The sequence below is a fragment of the Ursus maritimus genome, unplaced genomic scaffold, assembly GCF_017311325.1.
Source record: "Ursus maritimus isolate PB19 unplaced genomic scaffold, ASM1731132v1 scaffold_12, whole genome shotgun sequence".
NCBI classification, from domain to species: domain Eukaryota; kingdom Metazoa; phylum Chordata; class Mammalia; order Carnivora; family Ursidae; genus Ursus; species Ursus maritimus.
This window is the reverse complement of record NW_024423564.1, coordinates 21,086,820-21,111,047: the sequence shown is the minus strand read 5'-3', so window position 1 is coordinate 21,111,047 and position 24,228 is coordinate 21,086,820. Positions and strand designations below refer to the sequence as shown.

Here is a 24,228-nt window from a genome sequence, read left to right as displayed (position 1 = left end):
CGGGAAGCTTATACCTTCTTCGTTGTCGAAAATCTTTAAAAATTCCTTTTGGTTGCATATTATAATGTTGGGAAATAATTTGGCTACATTTGCTTATACTCCAGGAATGGGGCTAACAATCCTTTTGTGTATGTGTCATCTCTTTAAGAATCAGAACCACCCTCTGGGGGGGTAGTAGTTATTTTAGGGAAGAGAAGATAGAGGCTCAGAGGAGCTACCTCACTTGCCCAGATTTACAAGCCAGAAAGTGGCAGTGCGTAGATTCAAATGCAGGTCTCTTTGATTCCAAATTCTGTGTTCTTTTTTATCTTACTACAGAGGAAGTACACGTTCACTATGGAAAATTTAAGCAATACAGAGAAAAAGTCACCTGTAATTATATAATCTAGAAATAAACACTTAAGATACTGCTCTATATGTATCTCTCCCCCCCATGCATCTATTGTGCCCTCTTACATTGAGAAAAAGAAGGTCTGAAAGCGCTGTTTACCTAGTATTTGTTTTTTATGATATCTAGGACAATTTCACTTAAGGCAGCTATTAGTAAATATTGACATTTTCCTGGACTCCCCATTTTAAGATCGGATAGTCACTAGAAGCTTCATCAGATTTTTTGTAAAAGGACTTTAACTTTGTAAGTCTTTTTTGAGCTGAAGAAAATAATTGCGTGATGTAATTAATAAACTTGATCCAATTACAGTGAAATCTAGGTGCTTGCTTTTTTTTTTTTTTTTTTAATTGAGAGACTGTTCCCGAGGAGGCTGAAAATCATGTTAGGGGTTTGTTAATAGAAAAGGTAGATTTTACAGAAATTAACACTCAAATAGCTGTTGCTAGGATGTAGCCAAAGAAGCCCTAAAATCCTGGGATCTGGGCAGAATGCATTTTAAGAGTCTTATGTGTGTGTTGTGTCAACACAGAGCAAGTAGAGTTTGTTACAATCATCTTGGTTCACATTGTTATGATGGTGGGGACGAGAAGACCCCTGCCTTTTTTTTGGTTAAATAAATTTGCATTGCTACATGAATAGTAAAGCAGTAGAATGAAACATATTTTAGATTTCCAGTTTTCCCCCAAATCCCCCAAACTCTCAGGTGGCAACGTCTTTCTCCTCTCTTAAAGAGAAAGAAAGAAAGAAAGAAAGAAAGAAAGAAAGAAAGAAAGAAAGAAAGAAAGAAAAAAGCAAGCAAGCACAGAGAAAGACAGCCTGAGGCAGGGAGTGGCAACAATTTGAGTGGCTTGGGCAGTGGAACCCGACTCTGCCCCTTACTGGTTGTGTGAACTTCCCAGACAGAGCTCTACAACTTCTCTGAGCCTCAGTTTCCTTCGATGTCAAACCGGGGAAATAGGATGCACGATGCAGGCATCTCGCGGCGATTGGAGATACTAGACGAAGTGTCTTGCATAGTGTCAGGCACATGATAGCAGATATTCTGATTACATTTTTCTCATTAATGAGCCTAAATAAACATTTTATTGCTTCCTACATTTATCTGCCCATTTTGAAGTTTAAACTTTAAAAAAAAAGATTTTATTTATTTGAGAGAGAGAGAAAGAGCGAGCTAGCACAAAAGGGGGGGCAGAAATTGACTCCCCACTGAGCAGGGAGCCGACGTGGGGCTCCATCCCAGGACCCTGGGATCCTGACCTGAGCCGAAGGCAGATGCTTAGCCGAGGGAGCCACCGAGGCGCCCCAGATTTATACTTTAATAATGACTTGGTGGACTAGTCGTTTGACTGCTGTTCTTCGGGGTTCTAACTTTAAATGAGGGGCTCGGAAGAGAGGAATTTTAAATCTCTCCGCTCTGAAAATTGCCTTTGTGTCTGGTCGGCTCTTGGGCTCTGTGCTTTACTGATGCCAGGGCGCCGTCTAGTGGCCAAATGGAAAAAGGGACTGATGAATACGCTCTCCGCTCTGCAGGAGGCTAAAACCAGTCCCAAATGCATTGATAACACCCACAAACAGTAATTCAGAGGTCATAGGATATTTTCACTGTCGTGGGTTATAACTCACTTGAAACAGTTTTGAGGATTTTAAAGAAACCTGCTCACCAACTCTAGGAAGTGTAGCCCCTACTGTTCATATAGCGTTCCTTTATTTGGAGACCTAAGAGTCAAGTTGGATCTTACTTGAAATCAGCCCCAAAACAGTTCCTGGAATCTGACTGCCAGGGTTCAAATGCTGCCCCTATCTCTTACTAGCTGTGTGTGCCTGGGCTAGTTTACTTTTCTAAGCAGCAATAACTGGGTAATTGCAAGGTTTAATAAGATGATCCATATAAAGCACTTCGTTTAGTGCCTGGCACATAGTAAGTGGTTAGTAAACGTGAGTTATGATTATTATCATTATTGGTATTATTTCAATGTCCTATTGCCATATTTGGATAACCGTCCAGTTTTTTTAACCCAGATATACACATAGCTTCTCTTAATAGTTGTTTTAGGTATATTACCTATAATGCCATTTACTCCTGAGAGAAATTAATATATAAGAAGAAACTTCTTCCTCCTCTTCTTCTTGGTGGAGGAGGGGAGGGGACAGACACCAAACCAACCATTAGTACATCTGGTAACAGATGCTGTCACAGAGGTGCCAGGTGTGCTAGAAACCCAGGGTCAGGAGTGCTCATCAGCCTGCCACACCAGGGGAAGACTTCCCATGGGTTTCTGAGTCCTCTCCTTCCCATTCTTACCTGATAGAAAAGCTCATTTCTTATGCCAACTGATGTGGCTTGAAGTGGGTCTGTAAGCCACGAGCCAAGAAAGAATTCTTGAGACGTTTTCAGCGCAAGGAGGTATTTTTATTACAGCATAGGGACAGGACCCGTGGGCAGAAAGATCTGCCCCGGCATAGGGATGGTGTGGAGCAATTGATTAGATATTTTGGAATCGTGGGAGGTAAAGACAAAGGAAGTTTCCAAGAGGATTTTCATATGCTAAAGACTCACAGGATGCCCGAGGCCTAGCAGTTGTCAAACTCAGGGTTTTTCCCTCTAGCAAAGCACTGAGTTGGGAGTTCCTAGAGGAATGGCTTACTCTGCCTGTCTCAAGTATTTGTCCGTGGGCTGCAGGTTATAAGGAAACTTAATCTACGTTTCTTTCTTGCCTTTGTTCCCCACATCACCAATCACAGCTCTTTTCTCCTTCAGGTTGTAAATCTATTGCTGGAAAATAATTTGAGCTAAGTAGGAAAACAGGTTTTTTTTTTTTTCCGAAGTAGAAAACTGCATCCATTTTCTCTAAACATGTGTGTGTAAGTTACTGTTTCTACGCAGAAGATTGAAAATAAGCTGTGTATTACCTGTTTGCCCAGAAGCAGCATGGCCTGTGAAAATCTTGTATCTGGGCCGTGGAGTAGTCTGATCTGCCTTCCAGTTCTGCCTCCATCCAATGTGTGACTTTGGCCAAATATACCAGTTAGGACTCTTGGTTGCAGGCAGCAGGACCAACTCTGGTAAATTAAACCAAAAAGGCATTGATTGGAATGATGCTGGGGATCTCACAGCCTCCAAGGGAAGGCTGGAGAATGAGGCCTAGAAAATGAACAGGATCCAAGGGAGAGAATGTCTCAGCAGAGTCCAGGCAGGGAAATGGAAACTACACCATTTCAAACAGAGGGAATTTAACACAAGGGATTTGTTAGAGAGAAGGCCAAAAGGAGAAGGGTAACACTGAAGAAACCAGAATATTAAGAGGAAAGAGCTCCTGCCTTTAGAGAGGTAGAAAGTGAGGTCACCAGAATCTGGGGGCTTGGAAGGGGAGCCAGGCTGGTAGTGGGAGCCCTGAAGGGAATGCCACCAAGCTGGTGTGTGCATTTGGGGCCTGAGGAGCGGAGATCAGGCAGCTGGCGACTGGTACCGGGAGTACCATGCTGAACTGGGAGCTCTGGCTGCTCCTGTCTTCTGCGGCTGAAACCTTGCTGGCCCCCAGACAGAAGCCCCTTCTCCTTCCTCTGGCTTCGTCACTCCAGTCCTGCTTCATGCCTCCTATATTTTGAACTGACAGTGGGCCAGCTGCAAATGCTCTCTGCAGACCCCAGCCCTAGCATGGGAAGGTTGACTTGCTGCTGAGGGAAAATAGGAAATGACCAGCACATGCAGAATCCCAGGAAGCAGGAAATATGGCCAAGGACACAGTGCAGAAATTGCTGGTTTACTTTGCTGGCTGCTGCCACCCATAGGCGCAAGGGGGCCCCCCATCGTGATTGAGTTCTGAATGAGACTGTCTCACCCTGTATGCTGGGAGTCAGTGAAGCCTGCACATGTTTCAGATGTGGTCATCAGGGTGCTGAGAAGTTAGTCCCCTGTGAGTCCCTGAGGCTGCGGGCCAGATCTGCAGGGGCCAAAGCCCCCAGCAGTCACCTTGGTGGATTGGCCAAGTCTAAGTCACATGTCTGTAACCCAGCTGACTCCGTGGCTCCTGGGAATTCTCACACGATGCTGGATCCGCTGGAACCAGAGCGCCGTTTAGGGGCTGACCACCTGTACCCCCGCACCCCCTCCCCCAAACAATGATGTCTACAAAAAGAGTATTCAACGTTTTTCGTTTCTCCATCTGTGAAATGGGGTTTACTATTCTTACCTTAACAGGCTGTTTTGAGAATTAAAAGAAATGATATACATGGTAGGTGCTTAATAATTATTCATCTCTTTTGTGGGGGATTGCACTGTAGATTGAAAGGAGTCGCTGGCAAAAGTCAAGAGGAAGAAAAAGCACGAAGAATCAGGCCCGCAGGCCTCCCGGGCACCTCTGACCTTTAAGTGTCCTGGGAGTGCCTTTGTTTTTGGCTTGGGAGGAGTGCTTGCCCCCCGGGCTTGAATCGGAGGGGTTGAGGTTTCGGATTTTCTTGAGCGATTCCCAATACTCAGAGAAGGTTTTGCCCCCTCCCGTGGTGTGTGTGTGTGTGTGTGTGTGTGTGTGTGTACAGCTCCGCAGGCTGCCGCTTTAGGAAGGTGCGTCCACCTCTTACTCTCTCAGGAAATGCCCTTTCCTCCTGAGCTCTCTGTCGAGATTCATGAACTTGACAGTGAAGGGTTTTCGCGTTCCCGGGTGCGTCTGTGGCGCGTGCCTTTGCTCACAGCTCCGTTTTCCCTTCAGGCTATCCTCTTCACGCCCCTGAAGCCTACTTTCCTTATTTCAAAAAGCACAACGTGACGGCCATCGTGAGGCTGAACAAAAAGATTTACGAGGCGAAGCGCTTCACGGACGCGGGCTTCGAGCACTACGACCTCTTCTTCATAGACGGCAGCACGCCGAGCGACAACATCGTGCGGAGGTTTCTGAACATCTGCGAGAACACCGACGGGGCCATCGCGGTTCACTGCAAAGGTGCGTGCGGCCGGTCATGCAAAACCAAACCAGCTAGTGTCTTCCGAAAAGAACACGAGTCTTTTCGTTTGTTTGAGAAAACTGGAACACAAACCCAGTTAAATAACCCCTTCCTAAGGCAAGCTTTGTTTGGGTGTGGATAATCGGTGCAGGTCGGATTTTCCCTGGCCTTACCTTACCCAGCAGCTCCTGCTCGCTGACGCCAGGCAACCACCACGTGGCCCGGGCTGTGGCTCGGCAGGAAGACCTTGTTTAGGTACAGTTGTCAAGGGGAAAAGGTTGTTAGTGTTTTTCCCCCCTCTTTTTCTTCCAGATTTCCTCATCTCCTTTCTACCGACCTCCACCCATGTGATATTTAATGTTCCCATTTAGGACCCAGCCATCTGGACCCCATTTTGCCCTCTACTCCCCCCTTCCCTTACTGGTCTTTTGCATAGCAGATCAGTGTCTCTTCCCTGCCCATTGCGGGAAAAGCATCCTGGGGTCGCTGGCGAGCTTGCTTGCTGCAGATGTGTTAACGGTTTCTTTGAGTGAACTTGGTTATGTAAAGACTTGGTTATGTAAACGAATCTCTGCTCTTTAGGGGTGGGTACTTTCTCGGGCAGGGGTCTTTCAGATTATAGGAGCCCTAAGGTTGCCAGTTTCAGCGAATAAAAATACAGGACACCTGGTTAAATTTGAATTTTTGATAGACGAAGGAATACTTTTTTTGGAATGTTTAGAATATGTCATAGAACATACATTCTGCATTTTATCTGACAACCTCATGTTGGCTACTCAGCAAATGTAAAATTTCTACTCAGAAAGCCTAGTTGTTAGGCTCTGAGGAGGATCAAATTCCATTTTAGATTTTCCAGCACGATGAGAGGTCTTTTACTGGGGTCTTTGATTGGAGTGACTGGAGACATCTCTGGCCACTCTGGGATGGAGGCTAGTTCCTCACATGCAGCATCTCATCATGCCACTGGGTGGCGCTGCTCTCATGATTTTGAGCCTGCATAACTGGTTTCTGTGGAGTTTATGCTAATTGTCTAGTAGGTGTTGGGGATTGTACTGTTCTTTTCAAGTGCATAGTGCTGCTGTAACTGACTTATTCAGACAAGCATGGCTTTGGTTCTGACAGAAATTAAAATACCATTTTGTAGGCCTTTGTTTCTATGTTTAAGATTTGAGTAGGTGGAGGTACTTGGCTGACATGTGAGTGGCAACGGGAAGCTGCGTTTTGCCAGGGACCCGGAGGGATGGCACTGAGCTGCACGTGGCCTCGATTCGGAGGAGAGCTCCTTGTGTCAGGCTCCATCCACATCCATGGAGCCGCCGCCATCCCTCCTCTTCCCATTTCTTGGCGGGATGGGGCCCTGACCTGCAGGACGTCCTAGCTCCCTGATGGGGGGTGGGGGGGCTCGGGCCAGCAAGGTATCTTGTTCGCTCATCATCGAGAGTGCTTTCAGTTCTAATCAGGTTGCAGTGGGGTGGTGGTGAGCTGGCTTGTCCTGGATGGGGTCCTTTTGCACTCCTAACTTTGCCTTTCCAGCTCATTTTGTTAAAGATTGCCCAGGCCCCAGAAAAAGCCAGCATTTTACACATTTCAGACGTGGACCTTGAGAGTCCTTGGGGCTATAGCAGCTACCAACGTTCAGTAGGAGATGTTCGTGTGCTCTTTTTCAAAGTTTATTTTTGTGTCACCAAAATTAGTATTTTTCCTCAGATTAATTTGGCCTTATTTCCTACTCAATTAATTTTATGATTACCAAGTCATAGATAGGGCTTATCTCTGTGTCATGTCCTGGATTGACAAATTCATGGAAGGAGAAAGGCAAAACTGTCATTAAAACTCAGTATCTTTCTCTTTTTAATTGAAGCATAGTTGATTCACAGTGTTATATTAGCTTCAAGTGTACAGCATAGCGATCGGACAAGTTTATGCATTATGCTGTGCTCACCACAAGTGCAGCTCCCATCTGTCACCACGCAACGCTATTATAATACCATTGACTCCATTCCCTATGCTGTGCCTTTTATTCCTGTGATTTATTCATTCCCTAACTGGAGGCCTGTACCTCCCACTCCCCTTCACCCATTTTATCCCTCCCTTCATTCCCCCCAACTCTGGCAACCACCAGTTTGTTCTCTGTATTTATGGGTCTGTTTCTGCTCGCTCTTTTTCTTTCTTTCTTTCTTTCTTTCTTTCTTTCTTTCTTTCTTTCTTTCTTTCTAGATTCCACATATAAGTGAAATCATCTATTTGTCTTTCCGTCTGACTTATTTCACTTAGCATAATACCCTCTATGTCCATCCATGTTGTCGCAAATGGCAAAATCTGATTCTTTTTTACCACTGGTAATATTACATTATATATATCTATATATATATCCATAAACATATATCGATATATATACATATATACTTCCTTATTCATTCATCTATCGATGGACACTTAGGTTGCTTTCGTATCTTGGCCATTGTAAATAATGCTGCAATAAACAGGGGTGCATATATCTTTTTGAATTAGTGTTTTCATTTTCTTTTGGATATCTGTATCTCTCTCGATAGCATTTCTCACCTACCTGAAATTATAAAAATGAAACTCTCTGATGTTCAACATTCTTATTACAGGTATTCTCTGTATCATATCCTATATTTGTGAATGTTAACATTTAAAAAAATACAGTATGGGTGTATGAGTTGTGTGTGTGTGTATTTTATACTGCAGAGGTTTATATGTCTTTATTTAAGATCAGAACCGTTAGCACTGAGGTGAGTTCTTGTATGGGAAGGTCACATTCACATGTGGTGACATCTTTTGCATAATGTTATTTCATTTGCTTCCACTAGTACACACATGTGGGACTCCTTTATAAAGATCACACCTTCGGTTTAATTACAGCTGTATTGCTTTTAATAGCATACTTGTTTACTAGAGGCCTGTTAATTATTTTGACATCTGCCCTAATTAAGTCAGTTTAATTTTCGGGGAATTGAAGCAGCGCTGAGCATTTTAACTGAAGTACAAGGAGGAGGGAGAGAGAATCTTACCCTATGTCACATGAACTTCGGGAGCTGCTGGAAAGGGAACGAAGAGGTCAGGCCGCAGCATGAAGTGCCATATGGAGAGAAAACTAGAAAGTGATTTGCTGGGAATGTGTGAAATCTGACCAATGATCCAGTATCTGTAGTTCACCTTCTGGTTGATAAAAGGGACGGCTATGATTTTTTTGAAAATGTCCAGCACACATAATAATTTTTAAAAAATGGAAACTCTGTGGTGTTCTGGTGTATGATGTTGGTAGTCTGCAGGATTTCAGAAAATGCCCGGACTGTAAGGGAATCAGCATTTAACTTGGTATAAATAGAGTACTTTCAACGTCTTGTCTTGCTGTGTCAGGGAGCCCTTTAATTATGAATGCTTTAAGAAATTTGTTAAAGTTTTTATAGAAACTTAGTGAAATGTTCCTATTCTGTTGAATTGTGGTAAGAGCTCCTAACTATTGAGTGCTAAGTACCTTCTTTTTATAGATCTAAATTATAGACTCTTTTTAAAAGGGGGAAGCAACTTTAGTTTCAGAGAAATTTGAACATTTTCTGCACCACCTTTTTTGGTTGTGTGTGTGGCTAGGAGCCTACCCGACGGAATGGGACAGCCCCTTCTCTGCCCAGGGAGGGCAGCAGTGAGAGGTAGTGTTGCCTCCAGAAAGAGCATCTCCTCTCCAGACAGACACCCACATTGGTGACTCCAAGGAGGGACTCGAGAAAGGCACTGCGCGCTGGCTCCTACGCAGGTTCCTTCCGAGGTTCCTACAGCAGGCCGTCTCGCTGTGTTTTATCCGCACGATTACCTGTAGTCTTGTCAGATGTCGGAGAGTTAACACCTCTGCAGACGCGGAGGATCTGCTCTGGACAGAAAGAGAAAGGCAAATTACTCTTCACTCTGATATTAAAGGAGGAGCCCCAGTGAGACCACAATTAAATTTTACTCTTTTCTAAAGAATGTTGACATTTGGTCCGGGGGAAAAGGTACTTCAGATGGAAACAGGCTGCACATATGCACACACACACACACACACACACACACACACACACACCCCTAATAAAACATTGTAAATATAATTTTTAAAAAGGAAGGCTTAATGGGAAGGGAATGTCCAGCATCTGTAAACATGAGCTTGACTGTAATTTTATTTGACTGTAAATTTCATTTGCATTTTCTTTTCTTTTCTTTTTTTTAAAGATTTTATTTATTTGACAGAGACACAGCCAGAGAGAGAGGGAACACAAGCAGGGGGATTGGGAAAGGAGAAGCAGGCTCCCAGTGGAGCAGGGAACCCAATGTGGGGCTTGATCCCAGGCCTAGGCCGAAGGCAGACGCTTAACGACTGAACCACCCAGGTGCCCTCATTTGCATTTTCATATGTATTTTCAACCTGGCATTATTGCCCCCAAGGAAGGAGAGTTTTTTTTTTTCAGGGGGGTGGGGAGAAACCATTCTTTTTCTGTATGAAGCACAGATTTACGTACAGTACATAGAGATATGCAGTGTACTGTGGCAGTACAATTTCATGAGAGATGATCAGGAAAAATGTCTTAAAGAGGCTCGTGGAGGAGGCAATAAGGAAAAAAATACTGAGAAGCACTGATTGAGAGGGAGCTTTTTCACACTTTCACATTTATGGAACTAGGATGGATCTGAAAATCGGTAGCATGTCATAGCTTAATTTTTTCTTACTTAGGTGGAACTTAACTAATGGGGTGTATCACACCGTTAGGCAACTTGATGGTATCTTAGGTGTGCTGAGACACTGTGTGTTTCCACGTACTGGAGAGATTAGAGAAGATACTCTTTATTATTTGACCAGCGAAGCTGACAAAAGGGCTTCTCCTTTTGGGGGAAAAGATTCTTAAACATGTTAAAAATAAAGCTGTCAACTTTCCCGTTTCCTTTTCTAACTAAATGTTTTCACAGATGAAATTGACCTGGACCAGTTTTCCAGGCCAGAAATATCAGTCATCTTTGACTTTCCCTGTGACCCAGTCCAAATGTCTTTCTAATTCAGCTCTTCGTTTTTATCACCGAGGTCTGTGCCCTTTCCGGCCACCTCGCCTTCCTGCCCCACCTCGCCCTGCTGCCCCAGCCCCCCAGCCGCTCCCTGGCTCCCCCGCTCTGTACTTTCCAACATAGGCCCTGTGCTGCAGCCAAATCCATCTGCTTTTATCATGGCACTTTCTTGCCCCCAAATACATGGCAACTTTATTTTGCCCTTTCCATTGGTTAAAGGAAAAAATACAGATTTTTTACATGTTAGCAGTTGTATGTTTATTAGCTGTTGATAATATCACAAATTCTGTAATACTTTTAAAATGGGTTGGATTTTGTTCATCAAAGCATCAGCTGCCTGTCTTTGAGAATAATAATGCAGATAGCCAGGGGATGTGACTTAACCAGTGCTCAGAGCCCGGCGGACCTGGCTTTGGGGACTCCTAACGATACCTCAGTAGTCCTTTGTGCCTCTGGCCCACGACTGGGAACCTACTTCACCTAAGCCCAGGCCCTTCCACTTGGCTCAGAGGTGCTCTTTATTCTGGCCTTTTCCACCCATCCGACCTTATTCTGCACCCGGCACCCACTGACACGTTCTCCAGCCAGGCTTTCGTTCATCACACCCTCTGCTGAAAATATTCTGTGACCTTCCTATTCTTAAGAGTCTGCTAACGTCTGTGTCAGCAATCACACATTCTTTGAAGACACCAGCAGCTCACACAGTACCCCCTTCCTTTCTCTGAGAGCCCAGTTTCAGTTCAAACTTCATTTCTTTGTTATTGTTTCTTGCTTAGTATTCCGCAACTACTCTGATACTCACCGTGATCAAAAATTATGTCCTATACTTGCTTATATCCCTATTCTATGAGCAGAACCCTGTCCTGGGCATCTTGAGTAAGCATTTGACTAGCTGAATTTAATGCTTAAAAACAAAGAGCTACTTTCTTTTTCTTTTCTTTTTTTAAAGATTTATTTATTTGAGAGAGAGTGTAAGTGCGAGTGGGCGGAGGGGCAGAGGGAGAGAATCTTCATGCAGACTCCCTGCTGAGTGGGGAGCCCGACCTGGGGCTCGATCCCATGATCCATGAGATCATGACCGGAGCTGAAACCAAAAGGCGGATGCTCAACTGATTGAGCCACCCAGGCACCGCAGAGCCATTTTATTCTTCTATAAGAAAAAGTGTAGGGACACCTGGGTGGCTCAGTCGGTTAAGCATCTGCGTTTGTCTCAGGTCATGATCTCAGGGTCCTGGGATCGAGTCCCGCATCAGGCTTCTTGCTCAATGGGGAGCTGCTTCTCCCCCTGCCTACCGCTCCCCCTGCTTGTGCTCACGCTCTCGCTCTTGCTCTCTCTGACAAATAAATAAATAAAATCTTAAAAAAAAAGTAATAGTGTATATGATACAAACAGATTTTTAAGTAGTGGAAAAATAACTCCGCATACTGCTTTGCTCATGGATGATACTTAAATAAGAATTTACGGTACTGAATCTAACTCCAAGAAGCCAGATATGGAAAGATTTAGTAAATGCTTGTAAATGAGCATTATTGGTTCAGTCCTATATGCTTCCTGAGGGCAGGCATCCTGCTTGTCTTCATATTTCTGTTTCCAGGTCTTTCACGGTGTCTTGTACAACGTCGGTCTCAGTCAGTACCTGTAAAATGAGTGACAGAATGTGAGCCAAGAGTGGAAAGAATTCTAGGGTGAGAATCAGGACCATGGGGGAATCTTGGTCCTGAATTCCATACTCACTTGCTGTATGAGTCAATTGGTTGGTATCTTTGGGCCTCCGTTGTTCTGGTATATGAACAACCACCACTATCAAGAACCTGTGGCTTGATAAATTTTTTGAATATTTTTGCAAAAGGAGGAAGTCAGTGTGTATTTTTTTTTTTAAAGATTGGCTAAAATGCAAATCAAGTCGTATCACTTTTATTTCTTTGGAGAGAGGGAAAAAATACAACAATTGGTAAAAACACCTTGAAGAAATCAGAGTTCACGAAAATAACCAAAATTTCATTGAAAGTCATTTTTTGAAAGGCATTTCTAACCGTGTTACTTAATCTTATGTAACAGAGAGTGCATTCAACATAAAGCACAGAAGCTAACACCAAAGTTCTTAGAAAATGCAGGAGCCCGGGGAAATGAAATTTGAGCACTCTGTTTGCTTTGTTCTTCCTCAGTGAACGGTGCTCTCCCGAGGGCGGTGAGCATGTCTCTTTTATTTGTCACTGTGCCCCCAGCTCCTAGAACATACCTGGCAGGTCGTAGGGGCTCCATCCATACCTACTGACTGAGGAAATCATGAAATCCTGGTGTGCGATGGAGTGCCGGGGAGCTTGGATATCCGTCTGATAGAGGTGGTATTGAAACAGTTGTGGGCTAGGGAGTCGATGAGGCTTGATGACATCTGTGGTGTCGTCCAACTTTGATTCTATGATTCCTTATTCTACAGTATGTTAAAAAAAAAAAAACCCTAACCATTTAAATAAGCTAACATTGGCCATGATAATATAGTCAGTTACACGGCTGACTCAGGGGTCACACAGCCAAACTATTAACTATAGATTCATCTCAGCCTGGGCTGGGGTCCAGGGTGGGCAGGGTGGAGATACCTGACAGGCGATATTTTGCAAGTGCTTGTCACGGAACCCGCATTGCCTTAACAATATTCACCATGACAGGCCTTGCCTAAGGCCCCTGGGGGTTAAACTTGATCGTTTTTTGAGACCCTTGCTCTGATTTTTATATGCTTTTATATTGGCTTATTTTAATTATATGATCTATTTTTAGAAGATTTCTTGAGTTAGAATTATCTTTTAACCCCACATCATGTAAAAAGCATTACGTTATTGTCTGGGTTTAAAACACTTATGTTATACTTGAAACCATTGCAGTTTCTGGGCACGGTTTGATTTCAAGATTTCTGTGGGTGCCTTTGCTACATTTTGTCTTTCTTGGTCTGTTTCCTTTTCTTGCAGCTGGTCTTGGAAGAACAGGGACATTGATAGCCTGTTATGTCATGAAACATTACAGGTTTACACACGCTGAAATAATTGCTTGGATCAGAATATGCCGGCCAGGCTCCATTATAGGACCCCAGCAGCACTTCCTGGAAGAGTAAGTATATGGCGTCTGTTATCATATTATGTCCTCGTTCTTTTTTTTTCTTTTTTTAAGATTTTATTTATTTATTTGACAGAGAGAGAGAAAGAGAGAGAGCAAGCACACAAGCAGGGGAGCAGCAGGCAGAGGGATAGGGAGAAGCAGGCTCCCCGCTGAGCAAGGAGCCCAATGCGGGACTTGATCCCAGAACCCTGAGATCATGACCTGAGCCGAAGGCAGACGCTTCACCGACTGAGCCACCCAGGCGCCCCTATGTCCTCGTTCTGATCATTTTCTACCTCGTGTTCTCCTGGTTGTGGACTAGGTCAAGCCTGTGGTTATAAAATGGCTGCACTGTGAGAGAAGTCTGTGCCTCTAATGGAATATTGTTGATTTGACAGCTAATGCATTCTCACTTTGTACCTTTTTTATATCTCAGATCAGGTGAGAGAAGAAAATCACAGAGCCATCTCTGCCTACCTTTTTTCTGTCATTTTCTATGTGTGATCTGGCTACAGTGCAATTTTCTTATGTCATCCTACTTGACACTTTTCATTCTTTTCTTTTGTTTGCATGTCTAAAAGCAGAATGAAAAAAACCACAACTAAGGTCCATCAGTGATTTCGGTGACATTGCTGCTTTCCTGACAACGAACTAAACTGCTCAAGTAGCTGCAACTTATGAGTTACCGAGGAAGGAAAAACAGAACTGGGTTTTAGTCCTGGCCATGCCACTAAGTGGTTTTATGACCGTTATTTGGAAGAATACTTATAAATTCATTCATTCATTCACTCACGTGTGCATGAACTATTTGTCAAACCCCGGCCCATTAGGTGGAGAGATTTAACTCATAAGAGAGCGATCCTTTCTGGTTTCCCTGTAAAATTTTAGAAATTATCACTGATTTATCCTTTAATAAAATAAGGAGATGAAATTAACGTTAGCTGATTTAGGTCCAGCTCTAAAGTGTTATCAACTATAATCTTATACAGAAATTTTATTTTTTTTCTTTTTATGCTGCTATGGGTATATCTTGAATAGCGTTCTTTTTGCTATAATTAATTATTTTCCTGTTTAAATCGTTTTCTGTTGGTGAGAAACAAATGATGGCGATTTTCACAGAAAGATGCTGTAAGTAAGCCACAAGCATCTGAACCGGATAAAGGATTTGAGGAACCCTGCTGAGGAATGACTGTAGTTGCCAGGCCCCGGGAGGGGGGTGGTAAGAAAACAGTGCTGGACATGTGACTTTATACCTTCGCTTCAAAGAATGAAAAAGAAATGTAATGAATACACAAGAAAAAAATACCAAGAACAGGATCATTAAGAAGACAGAGGTTTCTAGGGTTGACCTGTGAGATACAAATAAAGTAATTTTATTATTTTAGAGATGTATTCTTTTTCAGATTCTCAGGCAGGGATCTCCTCTCTTTGCTTGATGTTGCCTGGAGCGTGGAGCTCGGGGCTGTGTACCTGCCAGCAGCTTGTTGTACTAATTGCTCACTAAAGTAAAATAAATGGCCTTAGGATTAGGAAACAGAAATCAAGGCACTACTAAGCCTGATTCGTAAAGACGCTCCATCAGTCTCTTAAAACCATTGTTGGGAAGAATGTTCCATTATTAGGTACCTACTGAATACCCGCCTTGCTCCGGGCACTCTGCTAGGTGTGGCTCCCAAGGTGAGGAGATGTAGCTGAGAATTGCACCTCATTTTCCCACCACCACCCTCCTGCTGTGTGCCTGTACCCTCCCCCCTCCCCCCTCTCCCTACTATGCCTCCTCTCTCTGCCACATCTCAAAATAACAACAGAAGACATTAGGTTATGAGGCAAGGGCGCTCTATGCTGAAGAAAGTTTTTTTTTTTTTTTTTTTTTTTTCATTTTTTTCAGCTAGAAAACTCAGGATATTTCCTTTGGTGTGAGTCCATATTATAGTTTTCTTAAGTATTTTTCTGTAAGAACTGAGGTACAGGAGTGACTTCCTTGCATAACTGAAGCATTATAATCTGTTGTTAATGAAAGTTATTAAATTAAGATCAGGCCTAAAATAAGTCATTAACGCTTAGGTCAGAACCTTCCTGAAAGCAGGTTCTTTGAGGCACTGGACCTTCATGTGTTACAGTATTTCTTACAGAGCTAGCAAGGGGAGATGCCTGCGTCAGTCCCAGGCTTCCCCAGGCTTTGTTAGATCACGTCCGTCCAAGCAGGGGTCTCGTCTGCTGTTCGCTCTGAGTGGTACCAGAGGTGCTGTTGTGCTTTACTCGACTGGGCATACTTCTCGCGTCCTCTTCTCCTCTCACCCTTTCCTTTCCAAGCCTGTGTCTTGATGTGCCTCCTAGCAGAATACATTGCTTCGTGCCTTTGTGACGTTCATTCGTCCAACAGATGTTTGTCAGATGTGCGCTCTTGTCGGGCCGTACTCCGGGGCCTGGGGTGGCCGCAGGAGCATGCCAGAGAAGGTGCTTTACTCCCAGGGGTAATAGCACTAGTGGAAGGAGCAGACAAGAAACTAGCATGTAAGTTTATACACAAGATGATTTCTAACAGTGACATGAACAGTGGAGACTAGGGGTAGGGGAGGGGGTGATCACAGGGGACCGGAGAGCACTTTGGTCAAGGAAGGCTTCTTGAAAGAGAGCCAGAACCTTGAGGGTGGGAAGGAGCCAGTGCTGGCAGTCTGGGCTGTGTCCTGGGTAGTAGGCATGCAGAGGGCCTGAGATGGGAACACGTGCACCATTTTTGAAGCTCAGAAAGAAGGCTAGTGTGGGGGCGCCTGGGTGGCTCAGTCGTTGATCATCTGCCTTCAGCTCAGGGCGTGATCCCAGAGTTGTGGGATCGAGCCCCGCATCAGGCTCCTCCACTGTGAGCCTGCTTCTTCCTCTCCCACTCCTCCTGCTAGTGTTCCCTCTCTCTCTGGCTGTCTCTCTCTCTCTCTGCCGAATAAATAAATAAAATCTTTAAAAAAAAAAAAAAGAAGAAGGCTAGTGTGGGTAGATTATAGTGAGCTGGGAGTGGGCGGTTTGAGAGGTCGGCTCGTCAGTTTTTGCAAAGTGAACTTACCCATGTAACCATTCTTCAGGTCAGGAAATAGAACAATTAGCTGCATCCAGAAGTCCCCCTTGTGCTCCTTCCATTCACCACCCAGTTCTTCTGCCCGTGTGACTATTATGCTGACTTCTAACACCATAAATGAGTCTTGCCTGATTGTAGCCTTAGAATCAGTATGTATGTCTAGCTTCTTTCAGTCAATGTGATTTTATTGTTTTGTGTAAATAGTGTGTTCATTTCCATTGCTTGATAAAATTCCACTGTTTGAATACATGTTTTAGTTCTTCTGTTGATGGATATTTAAGTTGTGTCCAGTTTGGGGCTATTTCATATCTTTGGTACATCTATCTGTTGGATGAATACCTGTGAACAGGACATTCAGTTATAGCAGGTATCACTAAAGATTTTTCCGAAGTAGGTCTGCCACCTCCGGTTCCTACCAACAGGGGTGGGAGTTCCAAGCTTACTAATACTTGATATTGTCAGTCTTTTACATTTAAGTCATTATACTCTGCTTGTAGTGGTAATTTGCTTTATAGTTTTAATTTGTTGTTGGCTGTTAACTAATGTGGTTGAACTTTTCATGTATTTGTTGGCCATTTGTGTATTCCCTCTCTTTTTTAAAAGATTTTATTTATTTATTTGAGAGAGAGAGAGAGAGCATGAGTCAGGGGGAGGGTCAGAGGGAGAGAGAGAAGGAGGCTGTCCGCTGAGCAGGGAGCCCGATGTGGGGCTCGATCCCAGGACCCTGGGATCATGACCTGAGCTGAAGGCAGACGCTTAACCCATTGAGCCACCAAGGCGCCCCTGTGTATTCTTTTATGAAATATATTTTCAAATCTCTTTTTTTTTTTTTAAGATTTTATTTATTTATTTGACAGAGAGAGACAGCCAGCGAGAGAGGGAACACAAGCAGGGGGAGTGGGAGAGGAAGAAGCAGGCTCATAGCAGAGGAGCCTGATGTGGGGCTTGATCCCATAACGCCGGGATCACGCCCTGAGCCGAAGGCAGACACCCAACCGCTGTGCCACCCAGGCGCCCCTATTTTCAAATCTCTTACCCATCTTTCTATCAGACTTTTTCATCTCAATGTGTAGGTGTATCAATATTCTGGCTACACGCACACTGTCCATTCTATGTAACGCAGATATATTCTGCTTCTCTTTGGGTTTGCTTTTTCACTCCGTAGTGTCTTTTGAATAGAATTTCTTGGTGAGAATTTTAAAGTTCTACTCTCTTAAAACTTTAAAATATGCAAATACAGGATTATTAACTGTAGTCATCATGCTACATTTTACATCCCCAGGACTTATTTATCTTATAACTGGAAGTTTACCTTTTGACCCCCCTCCACCCATTTCTCCTACCGCCCACCTCTGACAGTCACCAATCTGTTATCTCTATCTATGAGCTTGTTTCTTGTTTGGGTTTTTTTTTTTTTTTTTTTTTTTTAGATTCAACATATAAATAAGGTCATATAGTATTTGTTTTCTCTGTATGACTTATTTCACTTAGCATAATGCCCTCAAGGTCCCTCCATGTTGTCACAAATGACAAGATTTCCTTTGTTTTTATGGCTGAATAATATTTCATTATGTATATAACACATTTTCTCTATCCATTCATCCATCAGTGGACATTTGGATGGTTCTATGTTTGGCTATTGCAAATAGTGCTGTAACGAACACGGGGGTGCAGATACCTTTTTGAGTTAGTGTTTTCATTTTCTTCGGATGAATGCACAGAAGTGCAAATGCTGGATCATGTGGCAGTTCTATTTAAAATTTTTTTGAGGAACCGCCATACGGTTTTCCACAGTAGCTGCACCAGTATGCATTCCCACCCACAGCACACGGGGGTTCCCTTCTAATCACTTTCTGATTTCTAACCCCATAGATTTGTTTTACTTGTTCTTGGTCTTTGTTTTCTTCTCAGAATATTATTTTGAGATACATTCATGTTAAGTATGGCAGTAGTTTGTTTCTTTTTATTACTTAGTGTTCCATTGTTTGAATGTATCATGATGTATTGACCCATACAACTCTTGATGGGTCTTTGGGTGATGTTTAGTTTTTGGTTGTTATGAGTGAAACTGCTGTGAATATTCTTCTACAAGTCTCTTTGTGGGCATATGTCTTCATTTCCTTTGTTTAAATACCTAGGAATGAGGTCGCTGGATCATAGGGTTAGATATAGTTTAACTTTATGAGGAATGATTTTCCAAGGTGGTTAAATCATTTTATATGCTACTTATAGGAGTATGAGTTCTTATTGTTCCACATCTTTGCCAACATTTTATTTTGTAAACATGTTTTTTGGGGCAGGAGTGGTGCCATTCTGGTTGGTGTGAAATAGTGTCTCAATTTGTATTTTCCTGATGACTAATGATATTGAACATTTTTTTCATACACATATGTATCTTTTGTGAGATGTTTGGCCAAGTCTTTGCCTATTAAAATTTTCTTTCTGTTAATTGTAGTGGTTCTTTATATATTTTATGTGATTATTTTATTTTATTTTATTTTATTTTTATTTTCAAAATATATTTTGTTTCTTTCCCAAATTTTTTTGCAGAATTTCCAAGCTATTAGTTTATTTTAAAAATATTTGTTGAAGTTACTATAAAACCATTATTTTTCACAGTACTATATACAGAGTTGATGAAAAATATATTGTTTTCCTACAAATTATTTAATATTCGGAAGAGCAGTTGAAGTTGTATGTTGCAGCTTTACGATGGGGATTTCTGCTTTTCATTGAGATTTTTTTTTTTTTTAAGATTTTATTTACCTATTTGAGAGAGAGGGAGAGAGAGAGAAAGAGGGAGAATGAGCGGGGGATAAGGGATAGGGGCAGAGGGAGAAACAGACTCCCAGCAGGGCAGGGAGCCCAACACAGGGCTTGATCCCAGGACCCTGACATCATGACCTGAGCCAAAGGCAGATGCTTAACAGACTGAGCCACCCAGGTGCCCCAGTGAGATGATTTTTTAATTGAAGTGTAACTGACATATAACATTATGTTAATTTCAGGCATATAACATAGTGATTTGATATTTGTATATATACTTTAGATACAAGTCTTTGGCAGATACATTGTGCTGTATGTCTTTTAATGAGCAGAATTTAAAATTTTGCTGAAATTGATTTTTGAAAATTAACATGTATCTTGCAACCTTACCATTTTCACTTATTAGTTCTGGTAGTTGTCCTTTTTTTCCTTATTGCTAAGATTTCCAGTACAATGTTAGTTAGAGGTGGTGAAAATGGACATCCTGGCATTGCTCTCGATATTAGAGAGAGCATTCATTCTTTTACCACTCAATGTGATGTTAGCTGTGAGGCTTTCACAGATGACTTTTATCTGAATGAGGAAATTTCCTTCCATTTCTAGTTTATTGAGAGTTTCTATTAATAACGGGTATTGAATTTTGACAGTTTTTTTCTGTACCTATCAAGATAATCTTGTAATTTTTTCTCCTTTATTCTGCTAAATGTGAATTACATTCCTTTTCAGATGTGAAGCCATAATGGTCATGATGTGCTTTTATGTCTTCATATGGCTGGATTTGATATGCTAATGTTCTCTTAGGGATTTTTTGTGTTCATGTTCATGATAGGTAATGATGTGTGATTTTCTTTTCTTGTAATACTTTTAAGTTTCAGCATCAGGATTATGCGGACTTCATAAGATGAATTGTGAAGCATTTCCATCTTTATTTTCTGAAAAGATTATTATAAGATGGTATTATTGGATTTGAGGGATGGGATGGGAAATTAGGAGATGTAAGTGTCATTTGGAGATAAGGGTCTAGTTGACATTGGAGAACCTGAAATGGTTGGTCTTGTGATATGACAGGGGTAATCCAGGGCGTGCGCCATGATGGGTTTGGTTCTGAAAGGCTTGTAGAGGCCATGGGGTATGGGCCATCAGATGACTTTCTATGAAGCAGTTCCTGGGGATATGGTGGCCAAGGGAATGAGCAAAGATTCCCACTGGGACCACTTGCTTGGGTGTCTAGAAGGGGAGTGTGGGGTGCCTATGTAATCTCTGCTGCATTGTAGGGTGTGCTGTGGCCCACTGGGGGCAGGTGCCGGCTCACAGGGAGATTGAGGTGCCGTGGTGACGACACACTTCGGTTCACTTCCTTCCCTGACTTTTTTTTTTTTTTTTTAAGATTTTATTTATTTATTTTTGAGAGAGAGAGAGGGAGTGAGAACAAGTTGGGGGGGCAGGAGAGGGAAGAGGGAGAATATCAAGCAGACTCTACACTGAGCATGGGGCTCGATCCCATGACTCTGAGATCATGACCTGAGCTGAAATCAAGAATCGGGCACTCAACTGACTGAGTGATCCAGGCGCCCCTCCCTTGTTCCTTTTTATGGCTGAGTAGTATTCCAGGGTGTGAATGCACTCCTGTTTGTTAACCATGAAGGATAGCTGGGCTGTTTACAGTTTTTGGCTATTATGAATAAAGATGCTATAAATGTTTGTATATATGTTTTTGTGTGAACATAAGTTTTCATTTCTCTGGGCTAAGTGCCCAAGAAAGACTGCAGTTGGTGAGTTGTATGGTACATGTTTAGTTTTATAAGAAACTGTCAAACTGTTTTCTAGAGTGGCTGTTTTATTTTACATTCTTACTAGCAATGCATGAATGATTGAGTTTTTCTTTATATTTGCCAGCATTTGGTGGTGTTGCTGTTTTTGTTTTAGCCACTCTGATAGGTATATAATGATATATCGTTATGGTTTTAATTTGCATTTCCCTATTAAGTAACTGTAAGAAACTTCTCATGCACTTATTTGCCATCCATGTATCTTTTTGGTGAAGTGTCTCTTCAAGTCTTTTGTCCATTCTTATTGAGTTGTTTGTTTTCTTATTATTGAGTTTTGAGAGTTTTTTTTTTTTTTTTAAGATTTTATTTATTTATTTGAGAGACAGAGAGAGCAGAGCAAGATAGAGAGCACGAATGGCAGGGAGGGGCAGAGGGGGCGGGAGAAGCTGACTTCCCACTGATTAGGGAGCTCAATCCCAGGACCCCGGGTTTATGACCTGAGCCAAAGGCAGACCCCCTTAACTGACTGAGCCAACCAGGTGTCCCTTGAGAAGTTCTTGATACATTCTAAGTGACAGTTTTTTATCTGGTAAATATTTTCAAAATATTTTCTCTCAGTCTATAACTTGTCTTTCATTCTCTTAATAGGATATTTCACGGAGGAAAAATTTTAAATTTTGATGAAGTCCCATTTATCATTTTTCCCCTTTTTTAGATCATGCTTTTAGTATCAAATCTAAGATCTCTCTGCTTAGCTCTAGATTCCCATAATCTCTCATGTTTTTTCTAAAAGGTTTCTGGTTATATGTTTTCATTTGAGTTGGTGATTCATTCTGAGTTAATTTTTTGTATGAGGCGTGAGACTTAGGTTAAGATTCTTTTTTTTTTTGCCTATGGACGTCCAGTTTCTCTGGCACTATTTGTTGAAAAGATTATCCTTTCTCCATTGAATTGCTTTGACATCTTTGTTAAAAATTAGATGGGCATATGTATTATTATGATTTCTTTGTTCTTTATTTTGTTTGTTCCATTGATGTGTTTATTGGTCCTTCTTCTGATACCACACTCTCTCGATATGGTACCTGTATAGTGAGTGAGCCTTGGAAGAGTAGTTCCTCCTACTTTCTCCTTTAGTAAAATTATCTTAGCAGTGCCGGATCCTTTCCTTTTCTGTGTAAATTTTAGAATAATCTTGTCCATATCTACAAAAAATCATGCTGCGATTTTGATAGGAATGTGTTAAACCTCTATATCGGTTTGGGGAGAAATGACATCTTCAGTACTCTTGAGTCTTCCAATCTGTAAACGCAGTATGTCTCTTCATTTATTCAGATCACCTTTGATTTCTTTCATCAGTATTGTGTAGCTTTCAGCTTACAAGTCCTGTTTCGTTAGATTTACACCTAAGTATTTTGCTTTTTTTGCATGATTATGAATAGTATTATATTTTAAATTTCAGAGTTCATGTGTTCATCACTAGTATGTATAAACACAGTTGATTTTCTGTCTATGTTTATTTTATATCCTGAAACTTAGGGGTGTGTGTGTGTGTGTGTGTGTGTGTGCACACGCGCACAGGTACACACATGAATTCCTGGGGATTTCTGCAAAGACAATCATGTCATCTACAAATAGGGACAGTTTTAGTTCCTTTCCAGTCTGCATGTCTTTTCTTTTCTTCCCTTGGTGCATAGTCTGAACTTTTAGCACTATGATGAATAAGAGGGGTGAGAGCAGACATTCTTCACTTGTTCCTAATTTTGGGGTTGGTGGAAGCATTTGCCATTAAATAGAATGGTAATTAGAGGTTTGCTACAGATGTACTTTATCAAGTGGAGGAAGTTCCCCTCTCTTTTCCAGAGAGTTTTATCATGAATGAGTATGGAATTTTGTCATGCTTTTTCTGCACTGATTGATATGATCATGTCATTTTCTTTCTTAGCCTGTTAATTTGGTGGATTGCCTTGATTTTTTTTTTAAAAAACATATTAAATAAGCCTTGAATCCCAGGAATAAACCCCACTCAATATATTGTAAATGGGGCTCTTGCAAATGTGGTCACGTTAAGGATCTTGAAGTGGAATGATTGTCCTGGATTATTCTGGTAGGTTCAATCTAATCACAGGGACACAGGACGAGTCAGGTAGAAGAAATGTGATGATGGAAACAGAGATTGAATTGATGTACTTTGAAGGTGGGGGAAGGGGCCATAAACCAAGAAATATGGGCAGCCACTGGCAGCTGAAAAAAGCAAGTAAACAGATTCTCCCTGTAGAGCCTCCAGAAAGAACCAACCCTGCCAATACCTGACTCTAGCTCAGTGAAATTGATGTTGGCCTTCTGACTTCCAGAACTGTGTGGAAGTAAATATGTGTTCTTCTGAGCCACTAAGTGTGTGGTAATTTGCTACGGCAGCTTTGCGTAGATAGGAAACTCCTGTAACTGTATGGATAGTGTACGGTGGTGTGGATAGTCAGTACGCAGGTGCAGTAAGATACACAGATCCTCTGTGAACATGGGCATTCTGAGCTTCTCTTATTCATCACATTTCTACTTCAGGCTATCTAAAGTAGGTGAGTCCTGAGATGCACATGTTATTTAAGGAATACTGCGCTGCAGCCCTGTGTAAGATGACTCGGGTAGAGGGAGATTGAAAAGAGACTGTTGTCATCTAAAGGGGATGGCTTTTGTTGAAGGGGCCGGAAGTTAGACTGAGGAATGAGAGACAGGTGGGTACCAGTCTCAGGCTTTGAAGCCTGACTAATGGTAGGAGAGATGAAGGGCTTTGAAGCCTGACTAATGGTCAGAGAGATGAAGAGAGTGACACCATCGATGACGCAAAAGCATGAATAAGTAACACATCCATTAGGAGAGAAGTAAGAGGATTAAAAAGTTTTCTGACAGGTTTTCATCTGTCAAAAATGACTGCGTAAGTTAGAGGAATTGTATTCTTTCAGAGTTGAAACATCCAATCATTGCCTTTTAGGTAATGTTAATTCTAAATCCGTGACTTTCGGGAAACACATCCTGCTAGTCCTTGAAGACTAAAATATGGCCAGGTGTTTGGTTTCTGCGTCTTGAAGAAAACTTCCTCCTATCCCACCAGCAGTAAGAGGGATGTTATTATATTAACATCCTCGTGAGTTGATGA

General features: G+C 42.1%; 1 protein-coding gene across 3 annotated transcripts in view; it reads left to right on the top strand.

Moving 5' to 3' along the window:
- CDC14A (cell division cycle 14A) overlaps positions 1-24,228 on the top strand; it is a 169,911-nt gene that overhangs the window by 105,578 nt on the left and 40,105 nt on the right. For all 3 annotated transcript variants that reach the window (XM_040626989.1, XM_040626988.1, XM_040626990.1), the window contains 2 exons: positions 5,098-5,328; positions 13,346-13,484. In XM_040626989.1, coding sequence (XP_040482923.1) covers positions 5,098-5,328; positions 13,346-13,484 — 370 coding nt within the window. The remainder of the gene's footprint in view (positions 1-5,097; positions 5,329-13,345; positions 13,485-24,228) is intronic.